The sequence below is a fragment of the Rhamphochromis longiceps genome, linkage group LG7 (genome assembly GCF_057381845.1).
Source record: "Rhamphochromis longiceps isolate RC_006_pf linkage group LG7, R_longiceps_female_GT1.1, whole genome shotgun sequence".
Taxonomy (NCBI): Eukaryota; Metazoa; Chordata; class Actinopteri; order Cichliformes; family Cichlidae; genus Rhamphochromis; species Rhamphochromis longiceps.
Genome location: NC_140563.1, coordinates 17,613,087 through 17,639,585, shown reverse-complemented (window position 1 = coordinate 17,639,585; position 26,499 = coordinate 17,613,087). Strand labels below are relative to the sequence as shown.

General features: G+C 40.4%; 1 protein-coding gene across 3 annotated transcripts; it reads right to left on the bottom strand.

Annotated features, from left to right (window-relative positions):
- Window positions 1–1,299: 1,299 nt before the first annotated feature.
- On the bottom strand, window positions 1,300–26,499 carry LOC146665147 (calcium-independent phospholipase A2-gamma). Of its 3 annotated transcripts, none has more exons than XM_085412643.1 (10): window positions 26,373–26,499; window positions 24,558–25,857; window positions 23,776–23,925; window positions 22,107–22,258; window positions 21,819–21,913; window positions 20,746–20,917; window positions 20,375–20,432; window positions 19,828–20,022; window positions 5,259–5,454; window positions 1,300–3,512 (listed from the first exon to the last, which is right to left on the bottom strand). In XM_085412643.1, exons 2-10 carry the CDS (start codon window positions 25,779–25,781, stop codon window positions 3,235–3,237), a joined length of 2,520 nt encoding a protein of 839 aa, XP_085268769.1. In that variant the 5' UTR covers window positions 25,782–25,857; window positions 26,373–26,499; the 3' UTR covers window positions 1,300–3,234. The 3 variants fall into 3 exon arrangements, with proteins under 3 accessions (XP_085268769.1, XP_085268768.1, XP_085268770.1); XM_085412642.1 differs by having other exon boundaries at window positions 26,272–26,429; XM_085412644.1 differs by having other exon boundaries at window positions 26,368–26,427.

The following is a 26,499-nucleotide window of genomic DNA, read 5'->3' as shown; positions in this document are numbered from 1 at the left end:
CGTATATCTCTCCTCGCACTGCTGCTCAGAAGTTTGGGGTCACATAGAAATGTCCTCATTCTTGAAATGAAAGTGTGTTTGTTTTACCATGAAAGAACATTAAATTGCATTGAATTAAATGGTTAGTTCACAAAGCCAAGATGTTTTTCCTAATTCAAGTTTATCATGCTAAAATACTAGTGGATCATTAAAAAAAAAAAAAAAAAAATCCAGTTATACTGGAACAACTGCAAACTCTTGGCTGAGCATCAGTATTTCTAAGTTATGACTGTAATCTTGAAATGCCAAAACACAAAAAGACTTTGCGTTTGAAAGCCATCACAATATTCCTGTTAAGTATTCTTGGGGAAATGAAGGCTAATCCATGCAGGAAATTGACATCAAACTGAAGATTTCATACAATGTGTGCTCTTCACTGAGCTGTGCCAATTGGCTAGAACAGAATGACACGAATAGAAAAAGAATGGGGAGGCCTCGGTGCACAACTGGGCAAAAATAGACAAGGAACGGGAACCTCAGACGATGCTGGTCCTTTAGGCAGGATTGGAAAGAAAAAGCCATATCAGCGACCGGCCACTGAGAGAAGTGATTAAGGCCGGCCAGCAAGTCCAGATACTGGGAAGAAAGTGTTACTTACACACACAGATCTAAGTTAGAGGCATTTGGGCCAAACAAAACACCATCTGTGAGATGCAGAACAAAGGAAAAGATGCTTTAGGGTTACTTGAGTTCATCTTTCAAGCATGGTGGAGGAAATGCAACAATTTGGCTGCAGTAATGTGTGAAATCTGTGCGGGATAAAAGGGATCTGAAACCAGGGAACAGCTTGTGGGATGCACTTACATGATCGAGGGTTTAAATGTCTCCAGATCTCCTCACCAAACTCACAGCTAGGATGGGAGTGCAGAATTGTGTTAGAACAATTCTTTAAGTTACATGTAAAGAAATAAACTACTCCTATATTAAAATATATATCCTGTTCACGTGTTTCCATGGAAAATGTGAAATTTTCTGTTTGTGACCTGAAACCTTTGAGAGATACTGTATTATGTGCCCAAGTAACAATTTTTCAAATCAGAATGAGCTAATCAAGCCAAGCACCCTGGACAGTGAGCCAAGAAAGTGGGGGGTGAATATCACTTCAGATCTCTGCAGTCGTAATTACGCAGTCGTTGAGTACTTGATAGCCTCTTCCCTCCACCTCCTCACTTCCTGGGATGAAGTAAAGAGAAGCTGCGGCTTTCCTCCGATCACAATAATCTAATCTTCATACAATTAGGAGGCAGAATGCAGCGCAGTTCAGTAGTGGGTTTTAATTACACTCTCAAACATTCTTTACACGGGACCAACAAGAGATGAGTGGAATTATATTAATCTGGGTTATATCTGTGTTGGCTGCAAGCCCTCTGGGAGTAACCGACACAATGTCGTATCAGTAATACGGTACGTGACCAGGTTAGGCGTCGAAATGGACGCCTGCAATGCATTTATGTGCAGCAAAAGTAGCAGCGTACGAAAATCATTTTACATCCCAGCCAATCAATAAGCAGCCATCTGTTTTAATCCAGCCCATCAGATAAACCCTGTGTGATTTCAACAAACGGTACAGTGCAGTAGAGTCGGGACTAAAACACAGCACTTCAAGGTGGAAAGGGTGAAAGCGGCTTTTGAGAACAGTCATCAAAGGGAAAGAGGGCACACTAAAGACAGAGGAGAAAATGTGAGTAGCCTGCAGGGATTCCAGAAAACTGAACAATAAAAGCACACAATGATAAAAGCGCTTGAAACAACTGAACTAAAAATACTCTGCAGTTTAAATAACACATAAAAATTCACGCTTTGTGACAGTGAGGCTCTAGCTGGATCCTTATCACAATTTACATACACGTGACAAAAAAAACAACATAAAAAACCCTTGACCCCTAGGGCCTCTCTGTTAGGCTGTGTTGGTTTTTTTGCAGGTTAAACATACTGCAGAGACTTTGAGATGATGAAGATGGCTGTGTGGATGCAAGTTATCTATGATAAGAATGAAAAACTGTAGAAAATATTCCTTAACAGCCAGAGGACATTTTGGAGTCTTAAACAGCACTTCATCAACAAAATACCAACTGAGTGACATGTACAATTAATCCCAAAGCCCACTGAAGCTGCTGTGGTAGCCTAGCACCTTACTAACACACTGAGGTGTTTTCCCCATAGACATCTTTATTTTTTATCATCATATGTAAATTGTACTGACATACTTTATAGCTCTGTAACGCTTCATGTGGGCCCCTCGTGTATCAGTGTTACTCTTATCAAAATACAATTACACAGTTTAGCAGTAGCTGTATTTGTTGTGCAAATTTTAGTTATTAATTTTAGACTTTTTTTCTTAACAATGCAGTTTTACAAGTTATACATTTACTCAACAACACATGAAGTCCATCTATATATATATATTCTTTTTATGTGAGAATATAAATACTGGTTTGTGAGGATGTACTGGTTTTCAGTATTTTAAACAAAAGTAAATGATCAGTAAATATCCACATGGTGGGAAGATCATTGTTAATGCCACCATTACTAGCTTATCTGCGAAATAAAGTCTTTGTGTTCTATGTTTGAAAGGAACATCAAAGGAGATAAAGTTATCAGAATGTTAAGTTAGAACATCGACACCACTTTTACCAATATTTATCAAGTCCCAGCAGCTAGTTAGCTAACGTTAGCTTTAAGTCTTAAATTGAGAACAGGTAGGTTTTTTTCCCAGGCAGATTCTGGATTTTATTACCTTTTGAAGAATCCAGACAAATTTCAGTCTTTAGTTCAGTCTTTAACCTAAGCCAATTGTCGGCTGGAGATAACTGAGCATCTGCAACACAAAATCGGCATTCATTTTGGCAAAGAAGTCATTTAAATGTTAAACTACTGCCATCAGCTGCTGTAGAATCTCTACTCACGGAGCTTCTAAATCGACAAGCCATTTAAAAGATCTTCTTTAAATGCTATGCTAAGTCAAGTGTTATACATCGGATAAATCTTCATTGCCACAGATGTTAGCACATTTAAACTAAAATCACATCACAGTGTCAAGTGAGAGTGAGGAGGTGGCATTTGGCATGTTGTATACATTATCTACTTGTGCACATACATAATGTTCTTCAGAGCTACAGGGCAATAAAAATGACACTTGGACCTCGGTAAGTTTCCAGGTTCGTGTGGACCAGAAAAACGTGGCTCGAGTGGAATCTAAAACTTGGACGAGTAAAAGGGCAGACCATTATACATATCAACCCTGAGCCTGGCCCAGTCAGTCATCTTCTGGGTGGAGCTTTTCTCTCGGGTCAGGAAACGAGCTGCCTTCTTCAGCTTGTCCTCATTCCTCTCTAGGTAACGCAAGCCCTCAGCCTGCAGCGCGTTGAGCTTCTCTTGGCGGTTCTCGTCTAAGGAGAAATCTTCGCTCATGTAGGGGTTGAAGCGAAAGTAAGTGTTTGGAGGAAGGAAGGCGTCGAGCATGGCGTGAACCTCTGGAGGGGGAAGGAGAAGTAAGAGTGAGGTCATATAAGAGAGAATAAAAAAAATTAAAACACAATTCACTTCATACTGCCTTACTAGGGGCTAGCAAAGTCAAACCTTATCTATCAGCGCTGTTATAGGATTACAAGTGTCACTGAGTAAGCGCTCAGGGCTAGAGTGTGAGGTAACACCAAGTGAAAATGTCTAGCCTGTCTATCACGGCTGTTTTCATCTGCCTTGCATGAGCAGTTTAAAATCAACATCCTACAAATGCAAACAAACAGGCAGCGGGTAACAAAACAGGCCTGAAGCACCCAAAAAGGTTTCTGTCTGAGTTCCCACAGTATTAAAACCAACCGTCTCCAAGGCTCTGCAAAACTCTACAAGGAGTAACTTATCTGGAGGTGATCTGGAGAGTTTTTATAGAGCAAATCAGTGTTAGACTATTGTGTGCTGAAAAGTTATACACAGAGACAAGAACAGCTTACTCACAAGAGATAATGCATGTGGTTAAATCAGAGATGAACCTTGTTTTCATTACTTTAATAAAGCACTCGTTATTCAAAATTTTATACTGTCAATCATAAACAGTTTGGTCTTGTGCAGTGAGCTGGATGCCAACTGCTAAAAAGTGTTCTACTATTTTCCCTCTGCAGAAAGGATTAGTTGTTAGATAGTGATATCATCACCTTCCTAGTGAAAGTCCCTTTTACCTTTCACCTACCAAATATGGAAATCCAAACACAAAACAATAACACAAAGACTCCAGAATTGCTGCAAACCTTTCAGACTCGTTTCTGTGTCTTGTAAGACATCCATGTATTCACCAAACAAACTGAAACATGCAACCTGTTTGCTTAAACACAGGATACTGTGTTTAAGCAAACAGTTTGCACGTATATTGGATGTACAAGGTCTTTATAAAAGGAACAGCTGTTTCAAGAACGAGTGGCCCAAGGTCATTTTTCCAAAACACGTCTGAAGATATATAAAAAGTAATATTCTCCATCTTTGTCACTGAAACCCTATTAGATCTGCTTTATCTATCCGCAACAACAAACACAGCTAAGCTTGATACACCAAAGACAAACTAGGAGGCTTGCGAGCACTAAAGCTTTTGAAAAAGAGGAAATCTGTGATAAACACTCTTTCTAATCTGCTGTTTCTAAATAACAAAAGCCCGCAAGAGAGCTAGGAAAGGGATTAATCCCAAAATACAGGACGAACAAGTGCAGAGAAGCATCTAGGTCACACACACACTGCACCACAGCAGCAACAGGGAGGGGAACAAGCCAAATTTAGGCACAGCAGAAGTGCCCATGTCTAGAGGTGATAAGGAGACAAAGAGGTTGCCGCTACAAAGGGCCACAGTGGGATTTATCTAGAACAAAGTCGACCTGCGGTGCAGTGTTTTCTAAAAAGATACCATCAAAAATCCTAAATCTCCCCCTTAGAAAAGAAACAGAAACAGGGAATGATCACTGCTAATGTACATTTATTTAATCTTCTTGTGTAGAGGAAATACTATAAACAGACCTGAAACAACACTGCAAACAAAGGCAGTTCAGTTCACAGTTTTTTGTACTGCAGCCATCTTTACACTATGACTTGATCCTGTCACGGCAAGTTTCAGGCTTTCATCACTCCTTGGTTGACACAGGTGTGCTTTAGAATTTAGTTGTACATTTAGCAGCTGTCAAAGCTGTGAAACACTGGCGATCACAATAGGTCGCCATCATTTTGTGGTGCATCCTTACCTTCAGTGTCTGTCGCACTGCTGATGACGTTGGTGAGTTTTGTTTTGAGGCTTGTATATGCAGCGTTGCTTTTGCCAGTAGATTCAAAGCGACCCGTACCGAGCGAGACCACACACTCCAGAGGCGTGTCAGGCCACAAGCACTGGCACTCATGTATAGCAAGTGCTGTGGGGTTGTTAATCAGTAGACCTCCATCCTGTGAAAAAACAACAACAAAAAACCCAAAAGTGCTGTTAGGCAACCTGTTTACAGGCTAGGTTTGGTGTTTCATGCCAACACCAAAGTCAGTGAAACCAAATAATTGGGGTTTGAAACCTTTCATGGATTTTAACAGTCAATAGACAAAATTTCAGAAGAACATCTGATAAAGTGAAGAGGAAAAATAAAATCAATCAATCAATCAATCAATGTGCAGCTTTAGTGCTGCTTGTAAGTCTATTAAACAAAGAGTCCCAGCATTTCCCCTCCCCTCACAGTTTCAGTCAGACTTGCTTTGATATCGAACAACTGCCCATGAGTGCTTTCGCTTTGGATCCATATTGTACCCAAGGCAGTGGGGGAGTAACTGGAGAGGCTGCAGAATTGTTGAATAGGCATGAGGCTGAGGGGCCGCAGGGCTGGCACCAGGATCAAACACACAAGGGCCCATTCTCATTAAGGAAGCCGAGCTTGGGGGGGTTGGGAGCCGCAGGGCCCCAAATGTCTAGGGACACAGTAGAGCGAATGGTGCTTGTTTACATGGCCGTGTACACACATGTTTGATCGAGAGCACATGCTCAGTGCATACAATAATGTGTGCATTTCTGATAGCGTGTGGCATACGTACACACACACACACACAGCAATGGGGGAAAACACCTCGCGTGTATAAATTTGAGAGTGCGATATGGAAAACTGTTCCATTAATCCAACATAAAATTGCAAAGCTCTGGCTATTGTAGCTGGACTGGAGGAAAAGCTCCCGTTACAACTGAAAAACTTAATGTACAAGTTCTCTACGAAAACCTGGAGTGCTAAAGAGAATTGATTTGGCATTAGATAACAGTAAAACAAGTTTAAGGGTTTACTGACACACTTGCAGCTCAGCTATGATTTACTTAGACACAGAGTTCTCTGCGTCAACTGCACTGTCAGCAGCTCGCTTGCACTGATAAAAGCTGTGCTGACACAGATCAAGCAAGTCTGTGTCATCAGTTCATACTATAATGAGAAATGCAAATAAATACAATTTAAAAGACACATTTTCCATTAAAAAAAAAGAAAGAAAGAAAGGCACACAAAACCTCCCAAAACATTTTAATGATATTTGAGTAGAAACAAAGGTTATGATTGATCTGTTCAGTTTGGACAAAGAGCCAGCTGCCTTTGTATTAATCATAAAGGCATTCATTGACCACAGATATCATGAGTTACAGGCTATAGCTGGTGTTGTAATAATGAATCAAATGGATAAATAACTTCTGGTTGTATTGTCGTAAAATAAAAAGTGTAAAAAAAATCTTCATTGGAAGGTCAAATCACAGAGTAAGGTGGTGGATAAAGACAGCTGCAGACATGAGCAGTCATTCCTATTACACTAATTTCAAGTACTGCACACTGCCTGGAGGATGCAAAGACAGTAGTTTCTACTGTGTTCTACTGTCCCGTGGATGAGTGCATGGATTCCCAAAAAATGTTCAGGCATTTGTTCGTCCACACGGAGCTTAGCTGGGCTCAAGCAGACCCGTGCATACTCACAGATGGGGAAACTAACACTTTGCTGACCTCGCATTACATTTCATTCCTATCACAGTATTGATATAATTATGATTCTGTTATGATTATTACAGTAGTTTATATATTGCACGCCAATTTTTAATGATGGCATTGATATCAAGAAAAGAAATCAAGAAAAAAAAAATTCCCTATAGTGTAACTGCAAAAAGCACAAATTGTGTATTTAATCACCATATTATGCTCTCAATTTTTCTGTGTGTTATTTCCATTATTCAACTTGTCTCTTTGCTTAATTGTTGCCGCTCTCCTCGGCAAGTTTCTTCAGTTTCACCAGACTTCAGTTCACTTTATCTTCATTGAAGCAACACCACGAGTAGGCGTGAAGTACTGACTCTGGTAAATCAATCTGGGGAAGAAATTTATTTAGACTACCTACATGATTCAATAAAACATCTTCATTTGACACTAGTGTGTTAAACCCATTGCAGGAGGAAGCTTTACACAATGCTGCTAACATTTTATTCTAACAGTTTGTATAGTTCACTTTTTCAGGCATTCTCTCATAAACAATGCAGGGGGCTAATACCACACCAATAAGCAGATCAAGAGAAAACTGACTAATTTCATGAGATATGAATGGATTTATATATCACTAAAATTATTATGTACACGCTTCATCTCCTTACTTTTCTGTGATAGTCAACTAAACTTTTTCAGGTTTTGAATACCTGCTTGGACCTAGCATACATTCTGAAGACATCACCACAGACGTATTTATCAAGGACGAATGAAATAACTGAGAAAATGTGACACATGTTCAGTGAAAGAGCCATTAGAGGTCAATAACATCTGTACAAAAGAATGGCAGGATAACCTTTGCAATAGTTCTCTATGGTTTCATTCACAGAGTAAGTAAACCAGCTGACGTATAACAGGTTAGTATTGGTTAATAGGTTAAGTCGCAGCCCAAGTGAATACTGGACTAGACCATTAACGATAAAAATGGGGGAAGGGGATTTTTTTTCCCTTTATTTAAACAAATTGATTTATATGTTATTATGACCCTGATGAAAGCCACGAGCCGAAAGACGTTGGTCAGTTAATAAAGTTGTTCCTCTTTACCTTCCTGCATCCTCTCCATGCACCTTGGAAGTAGGTGAAGTTGTGCCAGAATTTGTTGTTGCTATTTATGCACAGAGTGACAGACATAAAGATAGAAAGACACTGCCAAGCATTAAACTACTGCAGTGGTTAAAATTTAACTAACATGAAAAACTACAAAGACACGTGTGTCTAATAATCTGTTATGATAATGTGTAATCAATCATTACTACGATGATCTAAAAGTTAGTTGCTGAGATAATAATTAGAGCCAGAGCCTCAGAGAGCACCATTTAACTGGCTGAGATGGAAGTCATACAAAGAAGGCTTCACTCTGTGACAGAGCATAGAAGAACTGCTGAGGTGGCCGTTTGTCCAAAGCACATCATTATGCACCAGTAGGTTGTCTGGCAGACCGAGAAATGAATCACATAAAAAAAAAAAAAAAAAAAGAAAAAGAGGAAAATGCCTGGATTGGATGTGCCCGTAATAGAGACTTAGGGGAACTTGCTGCACTGGGCACCAGTCAAACCCAGCTGGTAACAAAACAACTAAGCAGTTTTCTTATCACTCACCCCAGTGTGAGAGGCTCCATTTTCTGAACTCTGCGGCAATGATGGCAACAGTCCGGGTCCAGTTATGGCTTCTTTGTGCTTAATAGCTGGGGGCAAGTTTCAGAGGCGCAGTGGTCGCGCTTGCACACAGTGCCAGGGCATATAACTTTAAAAGCAGACTGTGCAATGGTTGTCTGAGCGAGGGACTTAATGCTTTAGCTTGTCTGCATCTCAGTGCACCTGCTGGACGAGCCCAGAGCGGGTAAAAAAGGTCAAGGCAATTATGAAAAATATGTTTTTGATAGAAAGACCTATTGCATCACTGAAAGACTGCTAGGCTTTCTTTCTGTATTCTCTCTCTTTAAAAAAAAAAAAAAAAAAAAAAAGTCATTTGTATAGTCATCTTTTTTACGCAGGTGTCCAAACAGGCTGGTAGTACCCCGACTTTCCAACAGGAGCACTATTTAACATTATTACTGCAAAAACAACTTTTTAACCATTTAAAAATAAGTGAAACTGTGAAAAGAATGTTAAGAAGAAACAGACATGACTATATTAAAGACTATAATGTAGTGTGTTGCAGAAAAATCTAATGAAGTTGGCATGCTTACTAGCTACTGCCTGGTTGCATTCTAATGTAATTTTCTCAAGACATCATACTTGTCCATCTGTCCAACACCAGAGGAGCAGACTTGCCCAGAGATCATGTTGCCTTTTTATATGCTCTACTATTTTGACCTCTTATCCTACAGTCAAGGGCAGGAAGTCGATAAATTGAATGGCAAAAGCTAGAACCAGAAGATGAGCGAGTCAGCTAGAGTTTGATTTTAGCCTTGCAAAGCTTCCTGTACTTATGCTTCCTGGAATGCTAGGCCAGGTGAGTTTGCAAGTTGAGACTGCATAACTTCTGCAGCCAATCATCACAAGGTTTGGTTGTTGGATTATTTGAATACGACAGTACTGTAAGGCAATGGCAGACACAAACAATAGTTGCTTTGACAATAATTTTACACATTTTTTTTTTTTAAAGTGTTGCTAAAAGAAAAAAGTAGCATTACTTGGGATTTGTTGCATGCTATTGCAGGACAGCAGCAACTCCTGATAGACTAAGATACTCTACACACTGTTTTTATCAAAGTCCAACCGATAGAGGACTTTTTATACTAATAACGAGATCTGGCAATTTAAAAATTCAATACTCCAATGTACTGGACAACAATTTTTTTTTCCACGAATTTCCCTAACAACTCTTACACGTATTATTTATTCACTCGTTCACGCTCTGCCCGAGTCTGCTCAGATTAGATGACTGTTGTGTTTGCAGCTTTCCAAACCAACAGTAAAATCGCAGAGAACCCTCTGGTGGACAAACTGTGCAACATCAACACTTATAACATGGTTGAAAGGTGAAAAGTCTTTTTTTTTTTCTTTAACTTTTTCCATTTTCATTCATTGGCCAATACAAATACCAATACTTTACCTTTTTACACTGGCCAGTACTACATTTTCACACAAAGATTCTTGAGGCCAGAGCACATCTGGATGATGAATTAAGCTGAAACTATGATCCACTTGGGACAAACTGCAAATAAGGCTGCATGCAAAATGGCACCACTCAAGCTGTCTGTCAAACACGCAGCATGACGCGAGGCAAAGGTCACTTCCATTTACGAGGATTTAGAGCTGTAATGCTGCTTATACTCGAAATGACTCAATGTCACTGTAAACAGGAATGCCATGTGTCTACAGACTAATGTCCTCAGAGAGTACACCCCTGTCAGTAGCAATCATTTAACCCCCTTTGAGGTTAAATTCTCTATCAGATAAAGAGGAATGCCAGCTCTGAATTCTGGCTTTCATAGAAGCTTAATGATTTCCTGTGACAGTGTTTGAGTCTTTCTTCCGGTGTTATGGGTTAGTTACTACTCTGAGGATCAAAGCTCGTTTAGCCTCGCCTTTGCCCTTCAGGGTCTAATGGCTAATTCACAAATGTGCTCATCACTTCTATGAGTCTGTATGCAAATATACCAAGTTTTCACCTAATTGGGGCTCCCACACCCAGGGGGACATTTTTTCAAAAAACCGAATGGCTTTAAAAAGATGTTGTTCTTACAGTATATTCTGGAATAAAAATTTCTCTCAGTTAAATGAATAATATTGAGATTTGCATGATTTATTTACACTGCTGCTTAAAAAAAATGTCTCCACTGTCATTAACTTTTGGGAGCTTATCTTCATTGTGTCAGTTTAAGCTGCATTATAGGGGGAAGAGCTGATTTGAATAGCAAAGAGGTGCTATCGTGAGATCACTAAAAGTCATTTCACGCCCCAATGTATGTCAGCTCCCATTAGCAGGGACAGCAAACTTCATCCTATTCATCCAGCCTGTGCGCCTCTGCATCCCTCTCCCTCTCTAACCCGTGGGTAAACCTTCAATACTCATTTGTGGAAGGGTTCATTATGAACGACCACAACACAGAAAAGGAGGGAGCGTCAGCTTAAATCTAAATGAGGTGAACCTTTTGAAATAGAGCCTGGTGTAGCATTCAAATCTCAGCTCTGGGGAGAAGCTTTAGTCATTACACTTTCTTCTTTTGCTCCTCTGACAGGGATGGACTGAGGAGCACTAAGCTCTGTAGTAATTTGTTATGATGCCCCGCCAATGAGGCTCCCTTCTCACAAATGATTAATTAGGGAAGAATTACATAAGTCATGGACATCCGATTACGTCTGTCACAATACCAGAATGTTTTCCAGAGAGATGGTCGTTCACTTGATAAGCAGATAATTAGGCTGCCAGGAAAAAAAAACAACTATGAATCTTCCAAATCAACTCATACCATTTGCACACAAAATGAAGCCATCCCAGTCACTGCCTGTGCAATCAGAGAAATAAATCTGCTCATTGACCAAAATGAATTCCCCAAATGGTTTCCAATACACATAAAAAGCATCATTGTGATCTGCAAGGATGGAACTGAAACGGTGTGAGCACCAGTCCTAAATGGTGGCCAGGTCAAGTCAAAGGGCTTCATGCCATATTAAGTAATTCCATGGACTAGCTCTTCACTTGACCTTATAGCTTTATGGGCCCCTCAGGTCACCGTGACGTTCAAATCATCTTCCCAGGCTATAAACAGAAGAAGGACTCATCTGTAAGGGTGCCAGCTTTGCCCCCAGGCAGCCAAAACAATTGAGATATACTGCAGACAGTTACCTTTTCCCACACGTTCTGTGAATACACGACCACACATGAACACCCAATATTGAAACAATGAATCATCCCTGTCGACTGCAGCCGCTGAGATTAAACTGTGACAATTCATGAAGCGATATAAATGCCTTCAGAAGCTCTCCTCCATATTTACTCAGCCTAAAGTCACTCTAGGCCTTATGCACATATTTGACAGATTCATATTAAAAAGCATGATTTCAAAACTCATCCCCTGGACAATTTAGACTAGATTACCCTGCTGCTTTGCTAAGAGGATGATGGAAGACACACCTCCGTGACAATATATTGCAACGCGAGGTTTAAAGCCGTGAATTCTTTCCAGGGTCTGCAGTAAAGAAGTCATCTGAATGTGATGCGCAATTGTGAAAAGGCGAGGGAGGTCAGAGACGAGGAAGATTTGCTGAAGCTTCCACACAGCAGTCAGTCAACATAATAAGTGGACCAGCATAATCCTCAAACAAGTGTGCCAGCTCAATCGAGTGTTTGTGCATGTGAGAAAAAGTGTGTTCTACAGAACAAAAGAAAGAAAGAAAAGGCGATTTGAGCAAACAGAGGTGATGTGACAATCAGAGGTGGGTGCTAACAAGTTACTCAAGTGCACATAGCTCAGAAAGTGTAACTTTCAACTAAAATGCACTTGTTAGAGGAGTTTTAAAGAAGCACAGGTTTCACTCTCACTCGAGTCATTTGTTGCAGAATTATCACTCCTACAACTCTATTATGCTTGACTATGTTACTAATTTTACTATTTATCTCCTGCCCTTCTATTAATGATGACAGAACAAAATAACAGCCAAATTATTCACAACATTGTATAATATTGCATTTAATTCCATTTAATTATAATTATAGCACTTTTGAATTTATCCAACACCACTGGCAGGTCTGATTAACAGATAACTGCAGTGCAGTAAGTGAATGAGTGAGCGCTGCTCTGAAGTCAGTGCATGTGAGAAGTGAAGGAACAAATATGCTGTTTGCAGAGTTTAATAAAATTAACAATGAAATATCACCTTATTATGTCTCATTGAGCCTCAATGAGACAGTAGAAAATAATATCGCCAATCAAAAATGTGAGATTTACTTTTTTATTTAGCTACGAAAGGTTTTCACATATGCCTGCCTATCAAATCAGAATTAAGCAGCTCTCATTGTGCCTCACACTGCTGCGCTCATTGCCATTATTTAGTGTCTGTTTTATGAGTTGCCGTACTTTAATCAAGTGAACTGTGTGGCTCGCATCAGTCTGTGTTATGCTGAAACCTATTCACACCCCTTTTTGCTATTACAATAACAAACTGATTCATTTAGTTTAAAGCTTTATTTTCATATTGTATTTTATTACAGTAGCCGAGATGCAACGTTAGATAATTTTAGCTTTTTTATCGTTGTAATTTTATTACGCTGTCTGAAACAGGTCTCTTTTGTAAACAAGACATTGATTCTCAATGGGATTACCTGCATGAATAAAGGCTATATCAAAAAATAAATAAAAACTAAAGACAATTGGCATCTTTTGAAACGATTACTTTTGCTTAAGTATGTGTTTTCATAAGGCAGCTCTACTTACAGTAGGTACATTCTTGGAGCCCCTCAAGCCACCCCTGTTAAAAATGGGAGATGGGACTTATTCTCAAAGGACAAAGATCCTGAGTCAGTCTCAGAAGAGGAAGCTGTCTGCAGCATGGCTAAAATGTGAGCTCCATCCTCTAACAGTCTGCAGGCCAAGTTCCCAGGGCTTAACATGGGAAGAGCAAGCAGGGATGAGAAAGAGTTTAAAAGCTCTGATTCACACCCTGAATCTACAACATCTCCTCTCTCCTCTCTGCTTCATATGAGTTAGTGCCATATACAAATATATCATTTATGACCAATAATTCCATCTCCAGAGGCCTTTAAGAGGGGAAAAAAGAAAAGAAAAAAAAGAATTAAAATGTTAGGATCTCTTCAGTTACACCTTAGAATGCCATTTAATTATGAAAGCCCCTCTGCTTTTCACGTCATTCATAGTCACAGATACCACATTTAATGCCTTCCTGTACTAATTTATGTCTACTCCCTCGTTCATTAGTGACAAATACGTATGGGAGGGCTGATGTGACCTATTCATTTGTGGCTGAGTGAAGCCTTTCGGCTGAGCATGGTGCCACGTTGGGGCTCCAAGGGGTCGCGCTGGGGGTGGTGGTCCACTAGTCCAATGTCTCCCATCAAATGCTGGCAGGGGTGGGCACAAAACAAGCTCCCATTCCTTCCCATCGCCTCAGGAGACACCATGGCAACTAGGCCAAAAAAACAAACAAAAAATGGGTCCTCCTCACCATTCCTGGCATGCCCTGGCATCCCCTGTGAAATGTCTGAAGTCTTTTACTTCTGTGTTCTTTAGAGTCGAGATAACTGAGCGAGCTTTAATGTGGAACATGCGCCTCCTCTCTCGCTTCATCTCATCTATCCTCCACCCCACCTCTTTTTCCCTTGTTCCCCCCTCACTAAAGGATGATCTCCACGGCTATGGTAGCGAGTGTGAGGCTTTGATAATGCCATGGCTCTGCTTCAAAGGTCTCGCTCCAAGTTACAATTTTCCCAGTGTTAGTAGAAAGAATCTATAGAATCTAGGTGCTTCTCCATCAGGTTTCCATTCCAGCCTGCAGACTCACAGAATCATCAACAAACACTCATCTGTCTTCGAAAGCTGCTTGAGAAGTCCAACCTTCGTTCAGCACATGCCGTTACAACTGTTGCGTTTGCTGTCACAAAAGGTTGATTGTCTGAGGGCTTGAATTAAGTGGGAAAGTCTGTGGGCGTCGGTGGAAAAGAGTGAGATGACTCTCTCTCTAGGGAATCCTGACATCATACACACAGCATGTTATGTTCACAACTGGTCTCAAGCAGGCACCAAATAAGTCATCAGACTGGGTGGCATTTTGAAGATGGTCAAACATTCACATGGAAATTAGAGTGCTTAACAGAAACCGTATATGAACAGGAGCTTGTTACGGGTCCTGCTCTTGGATTTTACTGTGTAATCATAATTAGAAACTCATTAAAATTACATCTGAACTATCATCACTCAGGTTTCCATTAGCTTGAGCAAAGTAGTCTTTGCTTCAGCAAAGAAAACTGACAAATAGATGAGGATAGAATTACTAGCTCTCTATAAAAAAGTCATTTTTTAAAAAAGTATTTCTAATGTGCTGTTAAACATCTGCTGATCCTCTTCTGCTTATCCTTCTCAGGATTGGAGCCCATCCCAGCTCCCATAAGGCAAAAGGCGGGGTACAGCCTGGACAGACTGCTGTTAAGCGCTTTGAGAACTTTTCCAAACATCTTGGTTTTATTTTGGATGCTTGTATTATTTTTATTTTGCACACACAAAATTTTTTGATTTGACAAAAATCCAAAATTTCAGGGTCAAATTCTTAGCCTCCCAGATGCTAATAGTTAATTCTGTACCCTTCTTGCTGGATAATAGCCTGCAGTTATGTACTAGTTTTCAACAAGTTTCACCTGAGTGACCCAGCCCATTCTTCTTTGGCGAACCTCTCAAGCTACTCCAGATTTGTTGATCTTCTGGCATGAACCTCAGGTTTTCAGTTCACCCCACAGATTTTCATTAACATTCAAGTCAGGGCTTTGTGCAGGCCAGTCAGAAATGTTCTCTTTTGTTTCTGGAGGTAGATCTTCACCAGTAGCGGCACATATTTTGTGTCATTGTGTTAAGAGACAAAGCGATGAACTGGACCGCGTTTTGCTGCTGAATGCTGGAGATTTCCCTTTCAAAATCTTCACATATCCTGCTTTCTTCTTGATTCATTCATTGAGCAGATTCCTGGTTCCAGATGCCCTGAAACATCTCCACAGCATAATAGTCCCACTACTGTGGGGATGCCGTTGTTTCGATTGTACCCCTCTCCTTTCTTTCTCCAGATATAACCAGTCTACATAATCTTTCTCCAGGTTGTTCTTGGCATACTTCAGTTTGACTTAAAGGTGTCTCTCAGATGTAGAGTTTTGTTTTTGAAGCCCATTCAGGATTCTAGTGGCTGTCATCTTCGAGACTACAACACCTGTCTCGGTCAAGTCTTTCACTAGTGTGTTGGCAGTTGTTCTGGGGTCTTTAGACACATCTATCACTGTTTTTCTTGACAGAGTCTTTGAAATCTTTCACTTCCTCCCTCTGCTGGGCTTGTTCTGTACTGTGTAGCTCTCTTTTGAATTTCTTCATGATACTTCACACTCTAGTTGACATTTGGAAACACTGTGACTGTAACTTCATATATCCATCTCCTGTTTTTCAGGGGGCTAATAATATTGACCCTGGTAATTGAGTTTTTTTCTGATATTGTGTGCAAACAGATATCATTTATTTTTTCTATAGAAACTAGTATGGTGGGAAATGCAATGTTGAAAATCCCTTGCTAATAATTTTGTCCTTATCTGTGAGTCTAACTTCATATGATGCCTATATCAAAATCAACATAATCCGAATTTACCAAAAAGATACCATGAAGCCTTTGATACACTAGGATTAAATTAAATTGACTGATTTAGGCAAGTTATTTTATCCTCTTACATCTCAATAGATCTTAAAATTTGAAATGAGAAATCAAAACACGGAATTCGGGTAGGTAAATGTCAGCTTAAACAGCATGAACTCAGTGTCTCAGGAACCACAAATAAGGTGTGCTTTAAAATATACACGTTTGGTAGCCAGACATATCCTGGTGTTACATACAAATGTAAGTCATCTTCAGGATAGTAAATACAAGCAAAAACACTCCCAAAACTGCAAGAGCTGTGCAAACGCTCCGTATGCACATGAATTCTCAGTCAAGGCCTTTGAATATTCTTCAGAGATTTTTTAGGTTAAAATTAACCCTAGCTCTTCTTACCAAGAGCTCTTTCTAATTTTACTCAGTTCTTCAGCTGGAATTTTCTCTTGACAGACTTGAAATAAAAATATAACAGCTGTAACTGATTTCATGTCAGATGTGTTAAATATATTAAACTACTGATGGCGTCTCATCTCAAAGTACGAGGCCTCCTGCTGGCCGCCAACTAAGTGATTTTGCAAAAGCAGCTCCATAATTAGATTGTCTGTATTTTCTTTCCAATGAAGCAGATGTAGCAGTCACACAGTTTTGTGTGATGAGGGAAGCTCTGGATTGGGATAATTTATGCATCAGAGGGAGACCTGCTAGACGACATGCTGGGGAAATCTCCCACAACAGGTGGGTTTTCATCATCCAGTCTCTTTCATTCTCTCTCCCTGCACTTCATTCACCTGCACACCTAACACAGCTTCCAATTAGGAGTGCCAGAGCTCGCCTGTGTGGGATATTGCCTTTGATGTAAACACACTCTCATTCACGTGTGATGGATCTACACTAAGTTCATCAGAGTCTGTTCATCTGTGTTTTTAATGTAAATTTAAGGAGATTCCCACACTTGTATGTGGCAAATCAAACACAGGCTACGTCAACTGAATACTTAGACTGTAGTGGAACATTATTCCCCACCTTTTCCCACCTGTGTTTTTGCCTTTTTAAAATAAGCAGCATGACTACTCTAAATAAAATAAAACAAGACGTTTACCCAGTTTCTGGTGTGACTTTCCTCATAAGGTTTCTTATATCGTCTGTGCTTTCTGCCATTCCATTTGCGTAACAGAGATTTATTGATCAGCAAAATGGCAAAATGGACTGGTGGTTTGTTATGTTGCTGATGGCTAATGCGAACCTGTTTAATGGAGATGGATTTAAGTGCGTCTCACGACGACTCTACCCCTCATTCTTCTGTCAAAATGTAGCTGACTGGAAATAAATACTAACAGAAAGGAAATAGAGTTCCTCCCTCTCACTTGCTCTGCAGAGAATTTTTCTCATTAGAATTCTCAAAATCCTTCGAAACTCTCCAGCATTGACACTGACTGTGCGGGGCATGTTAATCTAGAAGACCAAGACTAAAAGCTTTAATACTGCAGCAGCGGACTGCAGTTGAAAAAAAGAATTTGCATGAACACTAAATATCAGCGCAATTCTCAGCTGGCCAGCAAAGGTCTTTCGATATGGCACGCTGTGACAACAATGACTTCTGGCTGAGTGCATGAAGTACGTGTAACGCTCTGACTGTCAAAATGTTGCTGAACAGAAGTAATTATAGGATGTGGACTAGAAAAACTTTACTGGAAAAATCTGTTTTCCCTAAAATGACTATAAACCCTGAACTATTGGTCAAATTATACAAACTGTATTCATGTTGAACCAACAGTACAGTTTATATGCCAAATCTGAGGCTATTCGTCTACTAAAACTAAGCTAAATATGAAAGAACATTTAAAACAAAATAAAATAAATAAAAATAAAAACAAAAATACTGGCGGCCACCAGTGGCCCTCAGCCTCCAAGTAGATACTAGAGATGGCACGATACCACTTTTTTATGTCCGATACCGATACCGATATCATAAATTTGGATATCTGCCGATACCGATATGAATCCGATATAGTGTTTTTTAATCAACAAAACTGTTTTTTAAATATCTTGCTGCATTTTGTATAAGTTCATACTCAAGTTTAAAACAACAACTACACTAAAGCTATTCTGTTATACCTGTATGCAAAAAAAAAAAAATTTCATAGTTCAGCAATACTGATCAATCTAATAAACTTAAACCTACACCATCCTCCCTATTCTGGTATTTTAAAGAGTACTTAGCATAAATATTAAGCAACCTAACTAATAGGGTTCCAACTCCCAGCAACAACAAAAATAAATAAATAAAAAATAGGGAACCACCCCTCACGCTCCACCTCATGATGCTTAATCGACGTAATCAACCTTAATTTGATGCAGTGTGAAAAAAAATGAACAGAAATCAATTATTTTTCAAGAAATATTAAATAGATTCAACATCTTTCTTCAACAAAATTGCAGACTGCACAGATGGTACCTTCCCAAAGGAAAAAGTACTATAGCTTACTAGGGTATATATATTAGACTTAATAGTTACTATATACAGTAATTGACTTCTATTCATTTTACATCAAATTAAAACTTTGGGTGTCAGATAATTATTTATTAAAAGCTAGACATTTTAAATGAGAATAAGAAAGAAAAGTATGTCTTTGTGCCCCCTTTTCCCTGTTAATGCCCTATCGGCCCCCCTGGCTAAACTTTGCTAGATCCGCCCCTGCACAGTTACCAGCCGTCAGCTACGTAGAAAAAGATCCTCGAGTAGAAAGTAATAATAAATAAATTCTAACAACAGCTGATCAAGCTTAAACGTGCTGCTGTTGTTCAGCCGCTGGTTTCCTCTTTCTGGTGCAAAGTGGGCCAAAAGCAAACTAGAGTCACGGACTCGCGACAGAAAAGCCGATCAGCTGATCGTTAAGCAGTTTCATGATTGAAGTAGCAGCAAGAAGAGGCAGTCGTTTGTTAAGCTTAACGCAGGAATGCTTTACAAACATTCAGAGATGGACTTACACACTTGCTTTACTTCTCTCGGGATAACTTTGTCAGAGATGAAATGCCGGGTTGTTAGCAAAGCTCCAAATGCTATCCAGACCACCGACAGGTCCCGCATGCCACAGCCGCTCTATCACGTGATGCATACTGCTCCGACGTGCTAACGTTCTGAGGTGAGTTACGGCGTGTTGCAAGTTTTGTGAGGTGCTTTCGTGATATTTAATGGATCGGATTACATTTTTTATTTTTCTCCGATATCCGATCCAGTAATTTAGGTCAGTATCGGACCGATACCGATACGTAATATCGGATCGGTCCATCTCTAGTAGATACAGCAAAGGTATAAATTATAAAATCCTATGTTGCCTCATTCTCGCATTGATATAAAACCAGCTAAATTAAAAACTGACATAAATAAAAATGTCAGTTTGGCGAAATTTGTCAGTACAGCCAGTATCAGGAGGATTTCTCCCTTCGTAACAGCTGTGAATGGGACTGACCTGGTGGAGATCATTCCCCAAAGGGAACTCCTGGAAATACCCGGGGGCTGCTGATGTGGCGCGGATGGCCTGCCAAAGCTGATGCTGGCAGCCCCCAAGGTAGTGTGAGCACATCCCAGGCAGCAGGTTGTAGTTCCTAAAAACATATGCCTTCAGAGGAGTGCCCCGATTCACAATGGTGCTCACAGCTGCCACCTGTGGGTGAGGGCATCAACATACAGGGTGACTTTCTTTTTCAGTGTCAGGTTGTAGTTGAACAAAAGCAGACAAGAAATGCAGGCATAATATCTAGGTCGACATTCTGACAGATCAATTTTATGTCATCACTGAGCTCTGAGCCTCAGAGGAGACATGCTGACATCTGAAAAGCATATACTCTTCTTTAGGCCCACTTTCTTATGGCTTTAGAGCCTATTTTTATCTGTCAAGCAGAACAGTAAAGAGAGGGAAATGGAGAAAGAAGGTTTCTGAGTAATATACAAGTAAACAAGGTGAGGCAAAAAACACGCTGGGGGAATAATGAGTCAGACCATCTCATAAAGCTCACCTTGGGGCAGTCAGGGTTTCTTGAAGTCTCCACCATGAGGTGAGAGCCCATTTTCTCTCTGTGGAGGTTCACAAAGGTGATGTTATTTTCTAGTGTAGAGGGTTTAGAGTAGCATAATGACTAAAGGTAAATGAGTTCCCTTCAAAGGAATGCTGACTGTGATTAATCATACAGTAATCTTTATTCTGTAATATAGCTTTCAGACTTTTTCAACAAGCAGCTTTTTTTGTTGTTTTTTTTTTAGGCATTTCTGTATTTTAATTGCTCCCATGGCTGTCGAAGAGCCATTGTTGTTGCATGGCACCACAATAAAGGAGAAAGACAAGGTGCTCATCTAGACACTGATCATGAACTATAACAGCAAAACTCACTTGAGGATGTTCTCCCACGCTTCACTGTCATAGAAAGCGTGGTTCCAGCCCATCTTCATGGTGCCGACAAATACATTCTGCTTGAAAATATCTGAGCCCAGCTTTCGGTACAGATCATCACACTCTTTCAGAGGGATCTGGAACATGCCTAGCATGAACCCGAGCACAGCACCTGAGTTAAAACAACCAGAAACATTCAAATGAGAGTGACTGAGATGTACTGTTAATTGAGCTGCTGTAAACAGGAGGTAGAGGAGGTTCAGACAATCCTTTGAGAAAGCATCGAGGAACAGCTTGTTCTCGTCCTCAAAGATGATGTTCATACAGTAATGAACCAGGTTTACTGGAAGGAAACTTACTGAAGGATCATCTGTTATAACCAGATGCTTTGGAGATCAGTTTACAGGATGTGAATAGGAATAACATGGTTAGAAGACTGATCAAGTATTGCCAACAGGATTAGGGAGTCACAATGGCACAATGTGGGCAAAAGTGCCAGATGTGGCCCCAATAGGTTTCTAAATGTGTGAGAACACCATTTGATTTAGGAGGCGTGTTGTCACATTTGACAACTCTCACTAAATCTGAAAATTTTCAGATTTAGTGAGTGTTTTAATCTCCAGCTGGTGGAGATTAAAACATATAACTGAGAGAATGCTGGACAAACAGAAACTTCTAACAGTGATTAAAGCCCAATGTGCTTTGCAAATAAACAGCAGGCTTTTAATCTATTTTTAATCAGTTTGAGGTTGGTCCACAGCTCCCCCTTGTGGTGATTTAACATCAAGGAAGCACCTAATGTACTTGACAGTAAAATACTTGTAAATTTTATGAATTCATTTTATGAATTTAAAATCAACTGTAATGAAAGCAAAATTTATTGTGCAATTGTACAATATTAGTTCTCACCCAGACTGAGAGGAAAGGGGCTGCTGGTGAAATTGAGGTCGAAATTCAGAGCAGAGCAACAAATAGGTCAGTGCTGCCTGTACTCTGCTAAGTGTTGCACTTTGTTCAGATAATCCATATACATGCCTCTGACTATACAGAAGTAGGGCAGGAGGACAGCGTACCTGTGCTGACACCACAGATATAATCAAACAGTTTGTAAGTGGGTTTCCCAGTCAGGGCTTCTAGCTTCTGTAACGTCTGAAGGGCAACAATTCCCCTGAAAGTAGAAAGCCAGACAAATACATGGATACATGCATGAGACATTAGTAACCAACTCATCATCAAGAGCACAAGATTTAAGACTAATAGAAGAAGTGTACAACCTTTGACACTATAAACTTGATATCATCAACTCATATCTTAAAGTAAAGATGAGTGTGGGGGGCAGGGGAGTGAAGCCGAGCGTGTACCTTAAACCTCCTCCATCTATGGACAAGATCCTTATTCCTCTACCTTTGACAGGTTTATGATAGCCCACCAGAGCGAGTGCTTCTCTAACGGCTGCTCTCAGACCCGGATCGTTAGCCTGTTCCAGACGGAGGAGGCAAGGGATAACTTTCTCCTGACAAATACAAACATAGCATGACAGTCAGCACCGGAAACAGAAAATGCTGTCAATCCACCATGAAGTGGTGTGGACTAGATAGTAGGAATGTAGAGGTGAACCGTCTCTCTGTTACGAGACGTAGCTGCGCTCTCAAAACCAAAACTTCAACATCATAACGGGTGAACAAATATGAAAACAAGCAAAGTTCAGGCATGCATGAATAAACAGTCTTCTTTTTGATTGTGCATTATATTCTCCTTGTTTTGATAATGCATCATGATTACTTCCTGTTAGATTTACTCTTTCCTTGTATTTCTCACCCTGCATCCCATCTAATTCTGCTGCCTGATATCAGTCAGCACATAGTTACATAAACCAGGGCACAAACTATCGACGCTTACTGAATCAGAGGTCATCCCCACGGTTTCCATGAAAAAGGCTGAAACCAGTTTCGCTCGTTCACCGGTCATTATTTATTCAGACTGAATTTAGCAAAAAATACACAGTGCAATCAATTTGCAATGAGAAATTAATGTTGACCTTCGTTGTCATGGTTAAAAATGGATGGGGGTCGATACTGGTGTGACCACTGCACATCTGTAAAACCTTGATCATAAATAAAATATGACATCTAAAGGTACTGCAAACAGACTGAGCAATGTGACCGAAATAAATGCCGAAGATGTCTGAAGAGATTCTTTTTCCCCCCTCACAGCATGAGTGCATGAAAACTTAAATATCATTACATTTATTTCTGTAGCCACTTGCAAAGTGAGGCTCTCAACAATATGAGAAACCAAAAACTGAATTTACAGAGAAAAACAACCTTGGTTTAAAATACTCTAGATTAGTATTTGTGGTATCACTGATGTGACATAAATCTATGTAACAGTGTGCAGTCTGCATTTAGAGCTGTGTGTAACCTGCTGAGCGCAGCTCACAGACTGACATTTTGCAAGCATCGGAGAATTCTCAAATACAATCAGAAAGCATAATGTATATGATTCTCATGCTAATGCTGCAGAAGCTCAGCAACTGACCACACAGCATATGCAGACCGTACATACATAACGTGGAAATTAACATGTAAATAAAAAGAAACATGCTGCTGAAAACTGTTTTGACAACTCCGTCAGCTCTCTATAAAAAAACATCACCCACGTGTGGATGTTAATCTGCTGGAAAATGAACAAGAAAAACCATCTTTACTGTGTAACGCAATTGGCTTCGTGTACGCCGCACACACCCACACAGTGTTTCTGTGTTTTCAGCTCTTTATTTACAGTTTTGCCTTTTCAGGTTGTTGTTGCTGGCTGGTTCGCACAGTTGCTGCGACAATTGCGCGCCCGCAACTGTCTGCTTTCAGTTCCCTCATCCTCTCGGATCCTGGCGTGCCGCCCAAATAGGGGAGGCATGATCTCCAGCTGTGTTGGTCAGTCTCCCCTGGCACTGCCCCATAAACCCACTGCACCACCCCTCCCCTGCAGCTGAGCCACAGACCACACCTCGCCACATACTGCTACATTTCTCACCTTCACTGCAACGCCACGAGTCTCTGGAAACTCCAAGAGGTGGTAACTTAAGTCCTCCACCCTGTTGATATAAACCTTTACATCTGATGCCCTGTGGAGAGCCTGAACCAGTGCCCGGGTTCGATTGTCCACACTCACTCTTGCAATAATCTGTGACATAAAAGCAAAAATAAATAAATAAATAAAAAATACAGTACATTTATTCCTCACTAGGCAGGTATGGTGGTTGCTGTGAATATTATGTATGTGCTTGATATATTATTTAATATGTTATAATAATATCTAAGACCATGTATGTTATGCACATTTAAGTCAATCCAGCATTGCCACAAACTAGATGTCAGACTTGCTTAGATCTCCACAACATAAAGGCCCCCGTAAGCCTATAAAGCGCCCTCTCTCTGTGGCCCTGTAACTTTTCAAGGGGGTTATTTTTGAATGTAGCTTCCCAGAACTCCCAGAACAGCAAGTCAACATCCTTCCAATAGACATATAGAATAACAAGTGCGCTGGTCTGAGTTTTAATTGTGGACACTCTGTTGTATTACACTATACTATACTGGATCATTTTAATATGCATATAATGTTTCACTCAAACACAGACAAAAAGCGTAACCCACAAAATCTGGGACTATTGAAAAAAAGTTTATATTGAGTAGAATGAAAGCAGAAAGTCCTATAGCATGCCCGTAGGATTCTCAAGGAACAGGTTATTAAAAATATATGGCTTACTACAAAAGGAAAAATTTATGAAAGAAATACTGCTGTGCTGTAAGCCCTACCTTTTCCCTTTGGTGCAGAAGTTTCTTGGCTTTCTCCTCCGCAGCCTTCTGCTCGTTACTAACCTCAGCCTGTTTCACTGACACGTCCTCTGATTTCTTTTCCTCCAGTACAGCGCTCGTGGACTCTCCTGTTCTGAACTTAGGAACAAAAGGTGCTATGTAGTTCCCAACAAATGCCTGCACAGTTGGAGCTGAATAAGACAGGTACTGTCCTAAACCCCTCTTTGGGGGAGCAGGGTCTTTCTTATTAGACACCGGCATGAGGTCTGAGGTTTGTTGATCCTGAGAGTAAGTGGAAGAGCTTTCAAGATGCTCTTCTTTCTTGTCCTGAGTGTTTATGCTGCTGCCAAAGTATGAGTTGACGTGATTTGCTACATAGGTGTAAGTCTCACCCAGGTTCACTGAAAAGGTGCTCGGATGGAAGAGGTCTGTGGATTGTTTGGGCATTGTGCTCTTGCTCTCCAAATCATTCAGCGAAGGCTGGAGCTCCTCTTGCCTCCTGGAACGAGTAGCTTTGACGCCAGGAGCAATACGTCTCAGTTTTTTCTCCCTCGGTTCCGTTACAGTTGGGACTATAGCAGTGACAGTCTCTTGGGTAGAAGTCTGAGCATGAGTGGAGGTAATGGAACTTGTATCACATGTGGCAGAAGTGGAAAGGGACGGATTGGCAGAAGATCTCTGAACAACAGGTTTCTGAGCAGTTGATGCTAGAGAGAGAGCAGCATTAGAAGGATTGTAAGTGGATGTGACTGTATTCTCATCAGGTTTGGGCCTTGTCTCAACACTGGCTTCAGCATTTTTATCAGCCTTTAAAGCATTAGGTTTGAGTCTGGAGATCTTTGACATCAGCTCTGTATGTGTCCCACTCACAGCTTTGGAAACTGTGTCCAGCGTGTTCCTGACACGAGACATATGTCGGCTCAGGCCAGCAGACCACTTTGAAGCTGAAGTGTTCAAATACAGGGTGCTGGTGTGGAGGCCAAGCCGATGTCTAACTTGGTTACCTTTAAAGAACCCCACCTTGCGACCCTTGGCCCTCAGGTGGTGAATGTGCCTCCAGCTGAGATAGCATTCCTTATGGAAAACGGGCTGCTGTGCATGACTCTTACAGTGAAACACACCACACAAAGGCAATGATGCTGCTGGTTTGTGAGCATGGGACTGCCATATAAGCAATGCTCTACTTATTTTCACCCAGGTATTTGAAGCCCATCTGTGATTCATATTCTTTCAGTCCACAAGGGTTTAACCCATTCGAAGAAATATCAAGAGTACACCCGTGCTTTCCCCATTCATTAACCTGGTAATGAAAAAAAAAAGTTTACATCACCACTACATACACCCAATAAGGGAAACACTGTATAGAATTAATAACCACAGAGCGTAATGCTATATCAAATCTATCATTGTATCACACACTGTTTATAGTAAATTGTTGACTTAAATTTGCAAGTCAATAAAGCCCTTTGGAATGAATCGATTTAAAAATAAAATATTTTTAACAATTGCATAACAGAAAAAAATACCAAAAGAGTTCTTGTTAATCTGGTGTTTGAGTATCGCTCAACTTTTAACAAGCACACTATTTCATTAACTGTCACAGGTGAGAGGACAACAGGTTCACTGTTAACTATGTCAACATCAGCAACTAGCTAACAGAGTACCGCTAAACGCTAGCTTTTATACAGGCCGCACACAAAACAACAAGGCATACCAGTCCTTTGTTTTGCTGTTTCACGAGAGACCAGATTCACTTAATCCTTCTATTAAACGGTCATCCTTGATTAACTATAACACAAAAGCATAACACCTTACGGGAGTGTAATAGGTTGCTCGACCCGATGCCTAATTTCCAGAGTGATGTGACATCAACAGTCGAAAGAAAAACAATGGTCACATGATCCTCCATCTTCGCTGCGATTGGCCAGTTGTCCTTTGGTCC

Bases quoted from the DNA above. Each gene is read 5' to 3' on its own strand.
- LOC146665147 (XM_085412643.1), bottom strand. From the start codon at position 25,781: ATGAATCACAGATGGGCTTCAAATACCTGGGTGAAAATAAGTAGAGCA. The intron at 20,433-20,745 runs GTGAGTTTTGCT...GAACCTCCACAG, and splicing joins GCGTGGGAGAACATCCTCAA to AGAGAAAATGGGCTCTCACC. The intron at 3,513-5,258 runs GTAAGGATGCAC...TTCCCCCTCCAG, and splicing joins CAGTGCGACAGACACTGAAG to AGGTTCACGCCATGCTCGAC.